Source organism: Trematomus bernacchii, unplaced genomic scaffold (assembly GCF_902827165.1).
Source record: "Trematomus bernacchii unplaced genomic scaffold, fTreBer1.1, whole genome shotgun sequence".
Lineage (NCBI taxonomy): Eukaryota > Metazoa > Chordata > Actinopteri > Perciformes > Nototheniidae > Trematomus > Trematomus bernacchii.
Window position 1 is genome coordinate 1,170,843 of NW_022987728.1, and position 20,341 is coordinate 1,191,183.

The following is a 20,341-nucleotide window of genomic DNA, read 5'->3' on the forward strand; positions in this document are numbered from 1 at the left end:
AAAGGTCTAGCACGGTCTAGCACAGTCTAGATTGCTATTAAAAAAGCAAAAAAAAATACATCTTAACATAAGTACGATAGATTCCCGAGCTGGAGGAATCCATTTTTGTATGGTTTCCTACCCGTGTTTCTCAAATACATCAAAGAAAATGTGAAAATAAAGGGTTCATTTTTCAAAAGTGTTGATGTTTAAATTGTCCTTAATTTCTTGAATGACCCTTAAATTAAGAATTTGCCAAAATGTCAAGACTTCTTATGAAACCTGAGGAATATACCGTACATATTTAATTGTACGTAAGTTACTGTAAATAAATGTTGCATTTAAGCTTAAAAAAAACAACCACATTTTAACCTGCAGGTAAAAAAACATTTTCTAACCCATCTGTTCAAATCAGAGGAATAAACACACCAGGTGAAGGTATTTTCTCGTTGCCCAAATGTTCTTCTTTTACTTCATTCAGCGTATAGTGAATACAGTGAGACAAATAAATACAGACAGAACAGCGGCTGAGGAGGAAGAGGAGGAGGAGGAAGAGATGGCAGAGTGTTAAAGGACGGAGGAGTGAACACTGAACCACTTTGTCATCCAATAAGTCTGAATCAGGAGGGAGGGAAAAACGATGCAAGAAAACCCTCACACATAAATCTGCCAAAGATAGGAGTACTTAAATCAATAAAAAAAGAATACAAAAAATTGCCTTTGTTTTTGTTATTTTTTACTTGAAAAAAATACTTTAAAAAGTAACAAATCAACTGATAACAGTAGTGGTGGAAGCTTGACTTAACGGAGGGCATATTTCAAATGAAGAGTGATTTAATCTCAATGAGTTAAATCAAACACAACTTTTATATTTGAAATATGCCCTCTTCTCCACAGAGCTATAGGGGTGAACATACACATGACTTGAAGGGGACTGGGTCTTTATTCGTATTTATGAGAGTAGAACATAGTTAGCAGACGGGATGTGGACGCTGTCGGTATTAAGACTTGTCTGCAGATTTGAGGAGGTTTTCTTTGCTCCTTCTCTTCACGTCCCAGTTGTAAACTCGTGCCATGTCTGAGGGAGCGGGAGTTGAGGAACGACAGCAGCAGGATGTGGCAGAATCATTCATAATAAAAAACAGTGTTTTACATTTTTATTTTATAATGTATAGGATTATGTAAACTGTAAGATCTACAAATACAAAGACCAGGGTTCATACACTTTTTCACCAATGATTTTCAATGACCTCTACCTAATTTTCCATGACCAAAAAAATGACTCTTTCTCAGCGGTACCACTGAAAATGGATTATTTTAACATGGAACAGGAAAATAAGGTCTGCATATGAAACATGTTGTGCCTATCTAAAACAAATCAAATAGGCTTACTAGCTTCTACTAAAATCTCTCACCAGCAAAATACCTCGACAGTTAAATGCCATTTTACGTTTCATTACTATACAGTATGTATTATCATTATAGTATTACTATTTTGGCGATTAGATAAAATATACTAATTTGATGTAACTTCAGTAAAAATGTCCATGATTTTTCCAAAACTTTGGGAAAAATATTGTTTTCCATAACTTTTCCAGGGCCTGGAATTAGCTTTTTGAATTTCCATGACTTTTCCAGGTTTTTAATGACCGTAAGAACCCTGAAATACTACATTTTTTTTTATTTAAGAGGGTTAGGGTTACATTTGGGCTAAAACACTTCATGAGATGCATTGATCAAAAATAATAAAACCACCAGAAATGTTTCAGAAAAAAACAACTGGTTCCAGGTCATTAAAATGTGAGGATTGGCTGTTTTTATACATTTTAATATCGACATTGTTTGAGAAAATTGTGATGGTTATTCACTCTGGCATTCATTCATCTTTAAAAAGGTTCAGTTCATTCAAACTGATATGTGTTCCCTTACCTCAAGTATCTAGCAATGTAGTGTGTACATGTGGGTAACCTGACTCAATTGAGATTTGTTTTACATAACCTTTAATATATGTTAAACCTTTATGGGGCTTAATGCTTCTGGAAAATTTGAAGTATGTATCCGTGTTATTTTACCAAAAATATAAAGACAGTAGTGAGACCCCCTTACCAACTGATTGTATCCATCCATACACACATCATTGAAGTTTAGCCAGCAGATGTCACCGTTCTCTAAATCAAATGCTCCTCAACAATGCACCATTTCAACACAAATGCACAGCCACCTTTATGGAAAACAATATTAAAACATATGAGTTTGTGTTGAAAAATACCTGTAAAAAAAAAAAAAACACCTCCACAGAACTTAGAATCTGCGGTAAGCCCAACCTGAGTGGACTACATTGTGGAAGGATACTGACTTCGGTGGTGGTGAACTGGTCTCGCAGGAAGTCCAGATCGTCCTCGAGTGTCTCGCAGTTACGAGACGCCGTGGACAGGTTCTTCTCCAGCAGAGCCTGGGCTTCATCGATGTCGTACTCTAACATCACGTTAGCCTTCGGAGGGAAATGTCGGGGTGGGAAGGAGTGAAAGATGGAGAGAGGATTTCAGTTATGGCGTTCACCGACTTCACCTCTTATATTTGTCTCCGTAAAACAGCTCTCATGCAGGGTCTCAGACCACACATCAGGAAATACAACTGACTTTAATCTAAGCGGTACTTACCCCTAACCATAGGCACACTTTATCGGTGGGCGGCACTGAAGCCTTGCAGTAAACATTGTCGGCCAATAGGAAGTGCGTGTCCATGGGAGTTTTGGTGTCCTGAGAACAAAACATTATAATAATACAATTAAATTAAAATGCAAGGCAGATACAATATAAAAACATGATTAAATCATTTCAAAAACAACAACAAATAGCATCAGTTAGGATACTGAGTTTACTATTTATAAATGTACGTTTATAAGAGCAATACACACCTTTTTCTTCTGCATGTGTCGCAGGATTTCTAGCGTCTGTGAGATTTGTGGGATCTGGCTTTTCAACCTACACATCAAGAGAAGTAAAACATTTCAGTAAGACAGTCCAGTTTCATAAAATCAAACACTAGTTGCAACTTATTTTATGCAAGTAGATGAAGTCTCTTTTTGTTGGTGTTACCTGAGTTTCTTCTGGGACAGGTTGAGCTCCATGTATTTATATTTCTGGTGCTGCTCGTCCAGCTTCCTCAGCGCAGAGTCTGCCGTCTCGTTGCCAGGCTTTTTCATAAAGGAGTCCACATCCTCCTGTAGGACACATCAGAAGAGACAGGACATTAAAACCTAACAGAGAAATCATCTAGCATAGATTTTAAGTTGGGTCACTTTGAGTTGCCTTAAAAACATTTGTCAAAGAGCAGCAAAGGTAGAATTGACCAGTCTCTGTTGGGTACTTCCGATGATATAGCAAAACCATTTTAAAACTACCTCAAACATTAACATATCATTCTCATTTCTACTGAAAATTGTGCACCTTGGTTAACAATTCACCAATAAAAAAAAATGATGTTTCTTTTTTCAAATGGATAAATGTTAAGTCTACTCTTAACCTATATATTATGAACACTTCAAACGTCATTGTGTCACCAGATCAGGAGGTACATGTTTTCTACTGTATACAGAAGGGAATGATTAACTGAGGTACTTACAATACATACAATTTGAGTGAATGTTATTTACTTGATACATTATTTTCATGCTTCTTTATACTTTTAGTCTACTACAATGCTGAAACATCTACAGTAGTGCAATACATTAATGATGCTATCGTAATATCAATCCAAAAACGTCATATATATATATTAGGAAAACACTGACTGACACATTCTACTGTGTCAGTACTTTCACATAATGTTGATAAGTTACACATGTGCTACTTAATGCATGGCACTAATCTGTAGTGGAGAATTGAAAGTATACTTTTACTTCAGTAAATAATGTGAAATATCCTTCCACAGTATTGATATTTCCTGAAAAAGGGAAGAGGTTGGAGGCAGCTAATGCTAATTTAGTCAGACTGTCATTAGCAGAGCATGTTATTAGGCTAACATGTAGCTAACTGCAGTTGTTTAAAAGCCTACAGAGGAAAAGAGGTGCAGTAAAATGCAGAAGCAGCTCGCACACACACAGACTCTGGGATGATGTCCATAGATGGACGTGAGGAGCCGCCCTGCACACACTGCAGGATTAGCATTAAGCTAACTAGCTCATAGCCAGCATGACGCGCCCACACACAAACCACAACAATAACACTTGTGTTTTCACCCTTCAGACGTCAATGTGGAGTTCTGACAACCTAAAGCAGTACATGTCAGTTTTACGCACCACAAAAATAGCTTCGGGGATCCCGAGATGCTTTTTCTTTGTAGCCTGAACGGCATTGCTGGTATCTATGGTCGCCGCCATGTTGGAGAGAGGCAACACCTTCCTCCTTCTTTACGTACAAGTCTATGCGTCATTGCGTCATTGCGTCATTACGTCAAATGCGTAAAATAGCGTAAAGGCTCGACTGCCTCTAGTGACCGCAGATTGCTACTATGGTGCTAAAAACCAGAACCAAATGTGGTCCTTCACGACCTATGATATGTGTAGAATAAAGTAGTGTTTATTGGCAGAGATTTCATGTAATATGAACTATGCTCATTAGTGTATAATCACTTAAAACGAATGGCTCACCACACTACTACTCAACTTACTCTATAGTTATCCATTCATAAAAGTTGCGAATGCTAACTAACTTGTCTTGCATGTCGTGCAAAGAAAAAGCAAGTTTGGCTTTATCGTCGGTGATTCAGAGGGTGTGAATATTGATCTGCAGGTGATAATAACTAAGTAAATCAACATTCAGGGCTTCAAGTAAATGCATTACAACGGACTCCAATTCTAGTTAACACAGACTACAATTGCAGAGGTCCAATGAGATAGATTTTTAGTTTAAATTACTATATATTCTCCCCTAAAAGCAGCCTGATCTTTGATTTGAACTATATTTAAATTATTCCAGCATCATGGTTGATATATTAAAAAAACTCTAAGGCTTGAGCACCAGGATACAAAGACAAATGGAAATGTACTGTCACTGATCCGGATGCAAAGCAGATAGTAAGATTTTAATTTAAATGTAAAATGTGTACTCACTGCTTGGACAAATAAAACCCAGCTGTCTTCAAGCGTTTTGTAAAACTTTATTAATGTCATCACTGAAAACGGTCCTTACATTTGACACTCTTTCAGGGGAAAGGTTGTAGATGCAAACATTATATAATATGTTGCATCTACTTTCTGGATATTGTACATTTGTTATATAAACTAGCATTACTTAAATATGAAGACACTAATTGAAAGTAGCATATATTTTACAATAATTCTGTTATTTTCTAATAAATATGTTTTTTTTCAGATATAACATCACCCTAAAGGAATTTGACACAAAATCAAACTAAATGTGTGTTTTATGGAACACATTGTAAATCAGGTGTTTCAGTCTGCTCTTGTTTTGAGTTTTCTTCCATCTCTGGAAGCTTCTTCCAGCGCAGTTGAACATCTGTAGTGGCGCCCAGTTTAGTTTCCACCTAGGCATAACAAAAAGAGGTATAAAATGTTATATTGAACACATGATCATTGATTCAAAGGGGTTTTATCAGGGAGGATTTGTGATTTTACACCAGGAACAATTGAATGACTCCATACAAGTCGTCAGGAATTCGTCAAAGGTTAAAATGTGAACAGTCACCGTTTTCAAGATTGAATCCAACACAGCTTGATCCGTCATGTTCACAGAGTCGTCAGCCGTCAGCTTCACTTCAACCAAATACTTCTTCCTTGGCTCTTTAAAAAAGAAAAAAGGGACAATATTTTTTGCCTATTTAAAGGAATAGTAAAACATTTTTGGGAAGTATGCTCATCTTTAGCAAGAGTAGGACAGTCTGTTGGTTAAAATCAATGAGAGAAACTATACACTTGTCATGAAACTCAATTTAATAGTGGTGTCTCTTTATGAACTACATCAAAAACGGTATATTACATTTTATTTTTGTGGTGTGAAAATGCAAAAATATATGTAACATATGTAAAATGTATACACATATACTGTATATCCTATCGGTTTGGTCTAAAAGTATTTATGCTGCTTTTTATATATGTATTGATGTACAGCACTTTGGTCTATATAAATAAAGTTGGATTGGATATGTAAAATATGATATAATGGAAAAATAATGTCCCTATTCCCCTTAAAAAAAATCTTAATTTTTCATATACAGTGCATATCAGTAGCATTTCTCATAACTACACATATTGAGATGTACCATATCATCATGACATCTTCAACTCTTCATTAAAAACTCACCTGTTCCACATGGCCTTTGACCCCTAACCCGTTTGACCCCTAACCCGTCACCGTGCCCCTGCTTCCACTCCTACTGCTTTTTATTGAATTTTCTATTTGTTTTACCTTATTATTTGCCCTTTTGTTTGTTTGTTCACCATGTCAAGCGGCATTGGGTCCCTTGAAAGGCGCTATACAAATGTAATCTATTATTATTATTATTATTATTATTATTATTATTATTATTATTATTATATCATACGTATTACCAGTGTAGCAAAAGAAGGGCAGTTTTTCAGCACAATCCTTGTCCACTATTCCCAGAGGTTTGCTGTTGACATCCAGTGCGGCACAATCAGCGACTCCCAAGAGTTCCTGAGGTCTCCAGGGTATGAAGGATGCTTCCTTCCCATCGGACCACACCCAGGACTCTGCCTTCAGCCCGATCCATGTCCGGAAGCTAAGCGATAGATCCAGCAGCGCCTCGTTGTCCAGCTGGTTTCTAACTCTGGCCAGGTCTGTGTGCCGCTCCCTGCAGTACGCCTGAGCCGAGGGCCAGTCCACGAGGTCGTTATACAAAAAAAACCTCTCAGAGAGATCGGTTGTGGATTCTGCAAATAATAATAATAAAGCTTTATTTATATGGCACTTTTCATACAACACATGCAGCTCAAAGTGCTTTACAAAATGACACATCACAAGTAAAAAACAATTCCCCTCAGATTATTTGTTAAGAACTTTAAAAGGTACATGCAGCAAAATATAACCTTTTATCAGGTTAATAGACACAAGGAGGTAAAAGGTATGATAATACAAATTCAATAAAATAAAATAAATAATGACACAAGACAACTGAGTCGATGCGACAATATAAAAATATAAAACCCCATAAAACAAAGTGAACATATAGGTACAACAGAAATTAAAATAAAAAGTCAACAATACCACCATTTCTTAGTCAACAATAAATTCTTTTAAAAAAACGTTTATTTTCAGTGGGTTCTTACATTTTTCAATGAAATGTAACTTTTTAAACCAATGTGTAATTGTGTTTGGATCAAAGAGAATACTTACCGTTGTAGCAGATGAATTTCAAAGGAGTGTTGCATTTTGCAGCAAACCACTTTCCGGTGTTTCTTATGAACCCACAATGTTTGGCTCCTTCAGGTTCATCACTCGCCCAGTTCCAGTAGGACGGTTCTCCCTCTTTGTGGTCGTCAGCGTCGGACACTGACCATCCCCAACTTCTCTGCAAACCTATGAAGACGTGTGAGAATTCAGAATCCACAAGACTACCTAGATCCACGAGGTCCTGCTCATCGTTGACGGCGGCCAAATCGGTGTGATATTCCCTGCAGTGCTGACGGGCCTCGAGCCACGTTTTGGACTCGTCGATGAAGTTGTACCGAGGACGATGAAGAGGGAACGCAACGTGGAACAAACCTGTGGACAGGGGTGGAAGAAGTTTTAGGATATTTCCTTAAAGGTCCCATGTCATGCTTTTCTGGTTAATACCCGTCCCCTTGTGTGTTATGTAGCTTTTTCTGCATGTAAACGGTCTGCAGAGTCCGAGTACAACTCTAACACAGAAAAGACCTGTCTATGCTGCCCCAGAACGCCTCGTTGGGGATTTCTCTTTTTCCATTGTTTACTTCTTGGGTAGAGTGACGTATTTCGGGTATAGTTACGTTACGTCCGCGGAGCCGTTGCGTTTGGACCAATCCGCGGACTTCCTCTCACACACACACACTCGGCGGGACATTGCGAGGCTCGCTGCTGCGAGGAGCGGGACACTGTGAGCTGGTGTCCCGCTGGGAGACAGCGAGACACCGCGGAACTCAGCCTGGGCGCACACACAAACTCCCAGCCAGGCTGCGGGTGTGTGTGCCCAGGCTGAGTTTCGCGGTGAAACATAGACGTCACATAATTAATGTAATTATTACCAGTATTTAGTAGTGCAAAAAAAAAACGTAGTGGCAGATATGTAATTGCACGTTATCATAGTACATTATTAATAATAATAATATTGCACATGTTATATAGCAACGAGTGTTTTGGGTACCACTTTACAATAAGACTACCCTTATAAAGGATTCATAAAGGGTTTTCATAATTAGGTTATGAATTAGGTTGTAAACACTTTAATCATTAAGAGCCATTTATAAACCAGTTCTAACATAGTTTTCATACATCATCACAGGCTCACTATTTGGCAAGATGACTAAGCCTTATAGTGGCTACTTAGCGAGAATCAACTCAGTGAGCAACAGATACCAAGGATGCTGGCTGATGAAGGAGACGAAGTAAGCTAGCCAATATAAGGCTTAGCAGTACAGATAAATGTGGGCTCACTATTTGGCAAGCAACCGGTCACAGTTGCCCTGTTTATCTCATGTCTTATAAAAGCTTATTAATGATTTATAAAGTGTTCACAACCTAATTAATAAATAAATTACAAACTATTCGTAAACCCTTTATAAGGGTAGCTTTATTGTAAAGTGGTATCGTGTTTTGTAATGACGGTAATGGTATTTATATTGCACATAGTGGTGGTGTGGAAGTTCTCAGTTCCCTTTACTGAAGGGTGAAGAGTTTGATGGCCAGTACAATTAAGCAATAGCTCACGACAGGCCGTGGTATATGCTCATTATATCACAGCTAAGGGGCGTGGTTCGGCCCGACGCGAAGCGACCGGACTTCTTTCTTCAGTTCGCGTGAGCGTCCTTAACAACGGTCAATAAGTCCTTGCTGCACATTATCCCTTACATGTTTCCATCTTAAGCTTTGTTAGTTAGTTAGTTTCGTAACGGACGTAATGTAACAGTTGTAACGGTTGTAGCTTTTCTCAGACGCGGAGGGATACTGACTTGTTGTGAAAAGTAACTACAATTCTACCCGTGATATACGCTCATTATATCACGGCTAAGAACCAATCAGATTGCTTGATTTGACTTGTCCGTTTTATAACAATGTATAAACAATGTTTCCACGCCAATGTTTTTTTTAAGAACATGTATGGCCTAGAAAAGTAGAAAAAAACTACTTCCAGTTTTATTTTTACTTTGGACTTTTCTTATGTTTTGAGAGATATTGGAATCAATCGTTTAGCCTTCAACAAGTATTTAATTGAATCAATGTTAGAAGTAAAGAGGGCAAGACTACCTTCCGAGAAACTGCAATTCATGGTCGCAAACCAATATATTGGAAACTCCTGGTTTAATCTTTAACAGATTATTGTATTTTATAAACTCATCATGTGTTCTTTTATTTGAGATCTTAGTTTTAAAAGTATCTTGAGTCAAAGTACAAGTACCCAATGAATGTACTTAACTATATATATATAGATATTCCCTTAATAAGTACAACAATGTTTAGACAACGTTTCCCCGCCAATGGTTTTTTAAGAACATGTATGGCCTAGAAAAGTAGAAAAAAACGAAGTTCCAGTTTTATTTTTACTTTGCACATCTCTTATTTTTCTAGAGATATTGGATTATTTAGCTTTTGAGCTTTTAAACAGGTGTTTAATTGAATCAGTTTTAGAAGTAAAGAGGGCAAGACTACCTTCAGAGAAACTACAATTCATGGTCGCAAACCAATATGTTGGAAACTCCTGGTTTAATCTTTAACAGATTATTGTGTTTTATAAACTCATCATGTGTTCTTTTATTTGAAATCTTAGTTTTAAAGGTATCGTTATCTGTTAAGTCAAAGTACAAGTACCCAATAAATGTACTTAACTATAATGCAGAATGCAAAAGTATGGTAAAGGTCAATACAAGAGTATCTCTAGGCCGTTAATAATCATGCGTCACAGCAAGATGTTCTTCACTACCTCACCTGAGAAGAGCAAAATGCCAAACATTCTTCTATCCATGGTTTGCAATTTCTATAGGAAATTAAAACACACACAAAGAAAATTCAAGACTGATCTTCAAAACAAATGAATGGATGATTAACTATGACATCATATAATTGTGATGATAAAACTTACCTGTGATGAAGAAATCAGACGGTCTTTACAAGAGAGAAAGCAGTGAGAGCTGCACAGACACTGACTTAGTAAAAGAATACGGCGCTCTTTATTTGTATGTAATGAATGCGTGTTACTTAATCCTCCTTGCATGAGGCGTATGTCCTCTAACAATGCAAAGCACATGGAAACAGGGTCGCTCTGTCGGGACGGATGCAAAGGTTTTGCAAAACATAAAAGGTTTCTGGGACACGATTTAAACTAGTTTTTTTTATTTAAAAAACAAATCACCAGGTGAGACACACAAAACAAACACGACTATAGGGTGACCAGATGTCCCGCTTTGCACGGGACTGCACAGCATTTTCACGACTTTTGGTGCGTCCCGCAAATTGAGACGATGTCCCGCATATTTCATTTTGATTGGCCAAAACGCTTTTCTGCGGAGAAAGGCCGGCACCGCCCATTATTATATGTTTTAAACGGCATTATGTAAGTTGCGCTGACAGGCGACAGAGGTCCACAGTGTACCCAACCCCCCCCCCCCCCCCCGTTGACAGTTCATGCGTCAACATTACATTTACATGTCCCACATTGTCCCACACAAACATACTCTCTGTCCCACTTGTGGCTTTCTGGCACCTGGTCACCCTAAACACGACACAAACAAATATGCTAGCCAAACATGCTAGCTGTAGCATTATTCTCATTACATTTTTTATCTTAAATTGTAATCAGCATCCCCAATAGTCTTTGTAATGTCAATGAATGTAATGTAAAGAATTCACTCAAAAGGCTGCAGTGAAACAACAATGCTATGCTAAGCCTGTAGAGTCCATAGCACCACACAACCTTTATTATATATATATATATATATATATCAGGGGCGGACTGGGACTACAAATCAGCCCGGGACTCTCGACCGGCCCACTTTGGTACCGCCCCGGCCCACATATATATATATATATATATATATATATATATATATTTAAGCACAAGTTAGATGATTAGTTTAGGTTTGGCATTTGGCATCATGGCGTACAATTGTCCTGGATTGGAATATTATTTTTCTATCTTCTCTCCAACTAGGAAATAGTTTGTCTATAGTTCGGTAGCAACAGTTAAACATTTCCCATTAGGCCTTAAAGGTTCAAATTGCCTTGTATTGAGGTTGTGGTTCATAACGATCATAATTGAAACTGTTGGTGTACGTACAGTAGAAACCCAGATACCAATAAAACTAGACCAAACTTTAAATTCTCAATCCGTTCTGTTGGTTTCTTGAAGCACCAGAAAGCAGTCAAAGCCTCAACATTAAGTCTCATGATTTACCACTTTGATAACCAATGGCGCTGTATTCTTCCCATCATCAAAAACACCCGGGCTGAAGAAGGGGAAGACCCTCTCGGAGAACATACACCCGGTGAAGGTGTAGATGTGAGACCCGGCCTCCACGTTGAAGAACGACACGGTTCCCTCTTCGTAATCCGTGAACACTCCCACCGTCTGAGGCTTCCTCTTCAGGGAGAGAAGCACCGAGGGGGAGTCCAAAGCTCGATACTCTTCTCCGTTCCTCAGACGCACCGTCCAATAGCCGTTCTCTGGTTTGGAAGTGATCATCCCCTTCCTGTTGATCGACTCTTTGACCACGCCAAGGTCCCAGAAGGTCTTTGGCCCAACTGCAACCTGATGGTCAAAGCAAGACTGTTAAACACCTGAACTTTTGAGAGAACATCCAAAACATTCATCTGTGTGCAAGTTATATATATCAATATTCCAATTACTTGTATATAGACTCTCCTTGCACTATTTCTATTGACATATCTACACTGTAGCTATGTACACATGACAATAAAAGCCTTGAATCTAGTAATACAAAATGCTTTAAAAGGTGCCCTAAATAGACCACTTGTATAATGTTGGAAAGGTCACTGGTTAGATTCTTCGTTCCCTTCTCTCAAGTTTTATCCAAACTTGTATCTCATGTGATTAATGGAGGGAATAAATGAAGGAACTATTGGAGGAGCCTGTGACCTAAGATTTTCCTTGACATATCTACACTTTAACTATGTACACATGACAATAAAAGCCTTGAATCCTTGAATCCTTGAGAGAAGATTCTGACGGTTCATTGAACAATTGATCCGTCAACAAACAAGTTCCTGACCTCGAAGTAGAACCTCCCGGACAGGTAGCCTCTCTTGCTCACAACGCAGATAACGGGGTCGAAACGTTTGGGGTTGTCTGGGACGATGTGCAGAAGCTCCCCCCGACCCGCCTGCTTCCCATCAGCTGACAGGACGATGTTTGGATGGGCGGTTTCTGGGTCTAAAACCACATCAACTACGGAGATAAGACGGAGAAACGTTTAATTAATAGTAAGGAAAAAAACATCACTTCTGCATCCACTTCCTGCTACTGATTACGTCTATTTCTGTACACATATAGTGCAGTTACTTTAACACGGACTGTTCTAACTTTTTACAACAACAGTACAGATTTTAATCATAAATAAACTAGGATCGGAGAATTTCTGACTTCACTCCCATAATGCTATTTCTCTTAAGTTGAATATAGAGTTCAAAACCAAATATTATGCATGTTGTGGTGGCATGGAAAATGTTTAAATTGCAAATATACTTTTGAGCAGCCATTTGGGGAAAATAACCAACAGGATAGTACCATTGCCACTGCGATCACTTCTACACTATGAGTCATTTACCACTTTTCTCCATGCTTGTACATATTAGGGATGCCAGCGATTATTCGATTTTTCGAATATTCGTTACAGTCTCCATAATCGAAAATTATTTATTATTTAAAATTCGATTTTATTTATATATTTTTTTATTATTATTTAGGTTTTTCTTTTTTTTCCTGGCTTAGTTTCAATATAATAATAATCGATTAATATTCGCCAGGGCTGTCCGATTTTCGAATTTGATCATGGTCAGTTTCTGGCATCCCTAGTACATATGTTCAGACGTTTAAGGCAATTAAAGTGTTAGTGTGTAGAAAATGGGACTGTTTCAGTGATTGCTTTCAGCCCTATTATCTCGGTTTCCTCAGGTTTCTGTGACACAACCACAAGTGGGCAGCAAAGTCCTGCCATATTACTTTAACTACTGTATAGCAATCCAATATGCCAATGTGCATTTCACCTAAACATGGCAAAAGCAAACATCGATTAAAGTGAGGTCCTACCTGCATATCTGTGCATCTTCTTCATCTCTGCCAAGAAGATAATGAGACATGTTAGATATGGAATTGAAACAAAACTTTAGAGAGGCTAAATGAAGACATAAGAAGGATGATGATTAGTTTCAGTGAAGCACATTTTCTACACTTTACCTTGTTCCTTCAGACTATTCAGTTCTTTACTCAGAGTGTTGTCCAGTTTAGACATGGCTCCCCTCACCGTACCCACACAGAGTTCGGGGTGAATGCCGATCTCCATCCACTCTTTGGTGGGTGGAGAGCACATAAGAGAGGGTGACCTCTATATGAGGGGAAACACGGTGAAGAAATGTAAATGTTATCATGGTGAAAAAGGTGTTTATGAAGCCTAAACTGGAACCTAAAGATCCAGTAATAACCGTTTATTTGGGAGGATGTTAACCTGTAAGACGTGCAGATGGTCCTCCGAGTCCCTCAGCTCCTCCAGCTCAGTGTTTCTCCTCTGCAGTTCAGAGACTTCCTGTTTCAGATCACCAACGAGCTCCTCTGCTCTCCTCTCGGCTGCTTTCTGCTTCTCTGAGATCTCTGTGTTGACTTCAGTATGTCTCTCGTGGACGGAGCGAATCAGAGACGTGAAGAGACGGTCGCTCTCCTTCAGCTCCTTTTCTGTGCTCGTCTGGACGGGCATAAGAAAGGTTAACATTAATAAGGTCAAGTTTTTAAAAAGTGTTAGCATGTTCATTAGTATCTTGCCACGACAAAGCCTCTCTATATGATAGTAAAGAAAAGTTGGACTTGCTTCCTTTTCATGAGTTTGTTTAAAGTGAAATCAATGGCTATGAGTTATTTTATTCAAACAAATACAAATATTTAGGCATTTAACTTGATTAGGACTCACGTTGCTGAGCTTCAGACAGTTTTTGATCTCCTCCACTTTCCTCATGCGCTCCTGGATCATCTGATGGAAATCTGCTTCAGTATTCTTTATTTTGACCTGTTTTAGGCAAAACAGAAATTGAAACTTTCAGTCGACAGAAAGTACGTTTTTCACCGACAGAACTAGCAAATGAGACCATTGGACAAACATGTACTGTAAAACAGAAATAGGTAAATATGAATCATTTAATTTCCTATCACCAAGGATAAAGGTCCTGACTGACTGTTTGAACATTACACGTTTCAGTACCACAGTTAGATGCCTTCAAAAACATTTGTAAGGTCACCATTCCTCCAAAACAGGTGTAATCCTAGAGAGCTGACAGACCTCAAAGCGTCACTCTCCTTTATCTCCATCAGGGGGATGAAGTCCAATTGAAGTCTATGAGCAACTGACTCTACTTCTCACTTGATTTATTACCACAGTAAAGATTTCCTAATGACTTTATAGTCTTAATAGCTTGTTCTAACAGTTCTTCAAAACAGTATGTTGTCCATTTTTAGAGAAGTAAGAGTCCTAGTCACAGTTTAGAGTAAAATAGACAATACAGTCACGTCTGCTTATGGTCAGGATAACCTTTGCCTGTATTGTCCTGGTTTGCGTCTTTGCATTGACTTTCTATAACTTGATCAATAACACATAGTCTTCTCTGAACATTTTACCTTCCTCTCCGCACTCTCGTCCTCTATCTTGACGGCCTGGTGACCTTTGTGCTCGGTCTCGGTGCAGAACTGGCACACACACTTCTGTTCGTCCCTGCAGAACATCTCCAGCAGCCTCTCGTGTTTCTTGCACATCCTCTCCTGCAGGTTCTTCACCGGATCGATCAGCTTGTGGATCTTCAAGGTGGCCACTCTCTGATGAGGCTCCAGGTGGGTTTCACAGTACGACGTCAGACACACCAGGCAGGATTTCAGCGCCTTCACCTGCATGGAGGTTGCCGCGCAGACATCACACAACACCTCACCTGGTTTGGCTGCACACAGCGGGGCAGCAGACTTACACACTATGATGTTTCTCAATGTGTCCGCCAGCTCTTTGAAGGCTGTGTTGATGCTTGTTTCAGGACGGGAGATGAAGGTTTTGTTACAGGTGGGACACTGGCAGACATCACTGCTGTCCCAAACATTCTCGATGCAGGTTTGGCAGAAGTTGTGTCCGCAGGGAGTGGTGATGGGGTCGGTGAACACCTGCTGACAGATGTTACACTGGAACTGCTTTTCTGGTAACATGTTACCTGAGGACAGAGATGGCAAAAGTACACACATACTTTACTCAAGTAGAAGTACAGATACTCATGTTTAAAAATACTCTGGTAAAAGTAGAAGTACTGACTAAACTTCTTTACTCAAGTCAAAGTAAAGAGGGCTTTGAAATGTACTTCAGTAAAAAGTACCCATAACTAGCAGCTGTTTTAAAGAGTACCTGACCTCCCTTTATATTAATAGAACAATAATGTCATTGTTAGCTAATGAATGTTTCCATGCTGAACAACGGCAACATGACAACGTTTTCATTGGTCCCTCTTCTTTAGAGAAGACCAGGAAATGATGGATACACGGATCGTGTTCAAATCAATAGGCACGCAATGACTCTAAATAATAATGATCACGCCACCAAACACACATTCAAACTAAAGGAACAAGCCTGTTTGGGAAATGTAAGAAGTAGAAAGTACAGGTATTTGGGTTCAACATGTAAGAAGTAGAAAGTACAGGTATTTGGGTTCAACATGTAAGAAGTAGAAAGTACAGGTATTTGGGTTAAAAAAGTCAAAGTAAAAAGTCAAGTACTGATACCAGAAAAATGTACTTAAGTACAGTAACAAAGTATTTGTACTCCACTACTTCCCACCTCTGCCTGAGGACGCATTGTCTGCAGAACAATACAAAGAATAGGAAGTTAGGTGCACAGGAAGTGCATGCAACGATTTATATCCACAGAACAAACACAAAAGTAGGCTACTGTGTATATTTGAGTTTCGATGCATGACTTGAAATTCAGGACTTAAACTGTACACCCTGCACTGTTTGGTTTGCAACTATTAGTCATAGTTTTCGAGGTTAAATACACACGACAGACCAGACAAACCCTCACTTCCCACAGAAAGTATCCACATAATTAAGTGCATCAACACCCCATTACTGATGAGATGAACCAAATAATAGTGTTAGCCTATAAAACTGCTGAAATGCTTAGAGGGTTATATTAAACTTAAATGCCAATCTCTGGTATAGGTGTTATGCATACAGAGATATCATTTCAGATTTGGTAGTATTCATGCAGTTCAGAAGACCCAATATGCTAACTAGCCAACACTTTCTCATCACTACATTATTATTGTAATATGTTGTTATTTGAAGTATGTTTTTTGTGATATTAACTTCAAAATATTCCATCCTACATGATTAAACAGCATTTTGTGTTACAGGTTAGTTATGTCTCTTTTTATTGTCAATCTAATCAGGTCCTATGTTAGCATGCTAGCATAGCTTTGTCCACTCAATATGAAGCTACACAGCTAGCATCTTGTTAGCTTAGCTTAACATTAAAGGCTTTAAACAGCTGGCCTGGCTATCTCCTAAAGCAAACATAATCCATTTAGCAGGATATATAAAGCACACTGATAACATAGCAGGCATATATCTTGTTTTTTAAACACTAAAACACTTCAAACAAGTCGTTTATCTTGAATCTAAATAGGTCTATTCCCTTAGTACACACATATTTAAAACAAAGTAAGGCTTAAGGCTTTATTTACACAGACCTGAGTCATCAAACCTAAACTGCTGCTCCTCTCATCCTTCAATTCCACAATAATCAGGAAATATGAAATTAATTAACTATTGGTTCAAAACTGTTATTGTGGATAATTTAAACATTTTGAAGGCAACCACGACAAAGCACAAACCTTACAATTTCCATGGTGAACATACAGTGGCATATTTGTCAGTTTTCAGACTATGAAAGCGCTGTTCCCCCAAATCATTCATCTCTTACCTAAGTAACTTTTATTCACCTGCCAAGTATTTTTAACAACCAAACAGATCTAGTATTTCATATCTCTCATACTTACAGCTGCTTTTCTCCCGTGAAGATGGTCAGTCTCACTCTTGTCCTCTGTGACGGAGCAGGTGGCACTCCTGCTTCATGAATGAGTATGAATACAGCTGTGAAACAGGAAAATCTAACGTCAACACAGTTATTCATCAGCCCCAACCCTCCCTCTGCCGAGCAAAACACTGGTTTCTCTCTCAGTTCACTACCTAATCTTTAAATAGCAGCATTTATGGCACAACCTTCCATTAGTTAGTGTATTTTACAACGCTCCCATGTTGTGGAAGACATTAGTGTGTGTATATATGATCATGGAAATACAGTAATAGCAGCTCTCACACAGGGAAGTTGTGTGTTTGCCTCATGGGTGTGGTGTTTGAGTCCAATGGTTAACATGTTCCACGCTATGACACACCTGAAACAGAGTTTACACCACAGCCTGAACTGAGGAATGCTGTAAGTCGGCCTGTTACTCGTAAAATTAAAATAAAACGTCCTTATTTACGCCTGAATCAACACCAAGAAGAAAAGCAGATTAGGTTACAGTTAAGGCCTCTAAACACATCATTACATGTAAAAACAAAGCAGGAGTTTTACTATAAGGAAACGCTTGGAAACAGTTGCTCATTGACAGATTAGAGATCATGTGACAGGTGTGTGATGGGACCTTTAAAAAGTCCATAAAGTTCAAACAGGATCTGCTTTAAGTGACATAAGTAGGAGATAAAAATACACAATAAGGTACAAAATGTGCTTAATTAAGTCCTGCATTACCTTTGTTGAACATTGATGTTTATTATGTCCTGCATGTATTATGTTGTGGGTCGATTTAAGCTTTTAAGTTAAAGAACAACTTATTTCTTACTTTAATTCAATATATTTTCATAGTTTAGGGTTCCTGGCAATAACAGATCATGTGGAGACATATATCATGAAATGCAAGTGCATATTCTGTAAATGATCGACTCAATTTTGATGAGGAATATCATGAGAAAGATCCATAAGTGAATCAAAATGAAAGTATGAGAAGTATCAGCTACACAAAGTATATTTGTTTTAACAATAATAATCATTTCAAACCACTACTGGATCAGAAGTTAATTGAATAAATGAATGCATTCGATAGATATTTTAGCACTTCCTGACAGCTCCACTCGGTGGCAATGAAGTACAATGCAGTCAGACTTTTCTTTTTGTTGTAATGGGTGGGAATAACACTGCATTAAGTTCACATCTATAACATGTCATGTGCAAAATCCTGGTAAGGCTGGGAACATTTTCATAATTATACATAATTAGTGGTTGGTGTTCGGATCAGGGGGTCACAGGTTCAAACCCCACTGCAGTCAGCATGTCGTTGTGTCCCTGAGACACTTCACCCCAAATTGCTCCTGTGGGGATTGCCCACAGTATTGAGTATGTAATGTAATGGAAACCTCTAGTGTGTTTACATGGACCCTACTATTGCACTACTAATACAAGCAAGGCAAAATTGCTGAAGAAAAATAGGTCCAATTGGGAAAAAAAGCCCAAGCTGTAAGGCAAACAGACCAAAGTTAGCCACAGTTAACAGTTAAATAATTATACACAGACCCATAACAGTTTACAGACCTACTTCATGGCTTAACCCTTAATTTGGACAGCAGTTAGATTTCTTAGGCGTGCTCACTTTTTGGATATCGGATGACTTTGGGCTGCATGATGGAGTCAGAAACTGCTGTTGTTGCCGTAATAAACAGGACTGTTTGGATGCCGGTGAAAAAGGCTAAATAAAGCCAGAGATACATGACTGGAGGATTGAAGTGTGACGCATCTTCTGCTCACCGATGCATACAAAGGGAGGTATTCATTTCATTTCATTTCAAACCTTTATTTATCCAGGTTGTATCCCATTGAGATCATTGATCTCTTTTTCAAGGGAGACCTGCTCAAGTAGGTTCCACATGAAACATTAAAAACATAAACAGAACAACAAAAGGACATCATACAGCATCATTACAGGGATTACAATTTACATAACTATCCACATGAACAGGTACCAACAGCTTCCGATTCAGTAGCATCCAACCGAGCTTTAAAAACATTTAGTGGCACCAGATTGCTCAGTTTCCATTTCAATTGCAGACTATTCCAGGACAGTGGAGCTGCGCATATAAATGCTATCTTCCCTAAGACAGTCCTAGCAGTTGGCACATTTAATAAAACCACAGCATGCGATCTCAGGCTGTAGCCACTTACAATTCGCCGTGAGATCAGGGAGCAGATGTAGGATGGAAGTTTCCCTAACATGGCTTTATATATAAAAATGTACCAGTGACTGAGCCTCCGTACAGTTAGTGAAGGCAGACCAGCCCTTGCATACAGGGTACAGTGATGGGTTAATGCTTTACAGTTTGTCACAAATCTCAGAGCACTGTGATACGCAGCATCTAACTTGACCAGGCAATGGGCAGGTGCATTCATATAAATCAGATCACCATAGTCCAGCACAGGTAAAAAGGTCACAGAGACTAGCCTTTTTCTGGCCTCGAGCAAGAAACAGGACTTGTTCCAGAAGAAACCTAGCCTAACCCTCAGTTTTTTAAGCAGGTATTGCACAACTCTCATGAGAACCTGACAAAGGAACAATGAACAGAGAAAGGATTGTCTTTATTTACACAGTTTATCAGCACACACACATCTCACTATCCTTAATGTGACAGGTTTATCTGCAGTATCCCCACACACACACACACACAGAAATGTACAGGTTGTACTCAGAAGTGTTGAGAGTTCCTCATTGTTTGTTTTTTTTTAAATATAGGCCGAGGAAAAAAAACAGCCTTTTCCTTCAAACTGATCTTTATGTGCTTCTTGAAAAAATAAAAATTCTGTTCACTGATCTCCCCGTAATGAAGTCTTTCCCAAAAAAGACAT

At 38.6% G+C, this 20,341-nt stretch overlaps 2 protein-coding genes across 2 annotated transcripts; both read right to left on the reverse strand.

Moving 5' to 3' along the window:
* Positions 1 to 418: 418 nt before the first annotated feature.
* Positions 419 to 4,402, reverse strand: vbp1 (von Hippel-Lindau binding protein 1). The gene is made up of 6 exons (XM_034145536.1): positions 4,280 to 4,402; positions 3,078 to 3,202; positions 2,897 to 2,963; positions 2,640 to 2,738; positions 2,332 to 2,470; positions 419 to 1,057 (listed from the first exon to the last, which is right to left on the reverse strand). The coding sequence occupies exons 1-6, from the start codon at positions 4,358 to 4,360 to the stop codon at positions 981 to 983; spliced, it is 588 nt and encodes a 195-aa protein (XP_034001427.1). The 5' UTR covers positions 4,361 to 4,402; the 3' UTR covers positions 419 to 980.
* A 6,832-nt stretch (positions 4,403 to 11,234) lies between these two features.
* Positions 11,235 to 17,718, reverse strand: LOC117494607 (E3 ubiquitin-protein ligase TRIM39-like). Its single transcript, XM_034145538.1, has 8 exons — positions 17,445 to 17,718; positions 15,031 to 15,605; positions 14,330 to 14,425; positions 13,874 to 14,107; positions 13,606 to 13,753; positions 13,459 to 13,485; positions 12,422 to 12,597; positions 11,235 to 11,940 (listed from the first exon to the last, which is right to left on the reverse strand). Exons 2-8 carry the CDS (start codon positions 15,598 to 15,600, stop codon positions 11,569 to 11,571), a joined length of 1,623 nt encoding a protein of 540 aa, XP_034001429.1. The 5' UTR covers positions 15,601 to 15,605; positions 17,445 to 17,718; the 3' UTR covers positions 11,235 to 11,568.
* Positions 17,719 to 20,341: the final 2,623 nt, after the last annotated feature.

Excerpts from the sequence above, each read along its gene's own strand:
- vbp1 (XM_034145536.1), bottom strand. The coding sequence starts at position 4,360 with ATGGCGGCGACCATAGATACCAGCAATGCCGTTCAGGCTACAAAGAAA. Across the intron at positions 3,203-4,279 it reads TCCCCGAAGCTATTTTTGTG|GAGGATGTGGACTCCTTTAT; the intron begins GTGCGTAAAACT and ends TGTGTCCTACAG. Across the intron at positions 2,471-2,639 it reads AAGTGTGCCTATGGTTAGGG|GCTAACGTGATGTTAGAGTA; the intron begins GTAAGTACCGCT and ends TTCCCTCCGAAG.
- LOC117494607 (XM_034145538.1), bottom strand. The coding sequence starts at position 15,600 with ATGTTACCAGAAAAGCAGTTCCAGTGTAACATCTGTCAGCAGGTGTTC. Across the intron at positions 14,426-15,030 it reads ACGAGAGTGCGGAGAGGAAG|GTCAAAATAAAGAATACTGA; the intron begins GTAAAATGTTCA and ends TGCCTAAAACAG. Across the intron at positions 13,754-13,873 it reads ACCATCTGCACGTCTTACAG|AGGTCACCCTCTCTTATGTG; the intron begins GTTAACATCCTC and ends CCCCTCATATAG.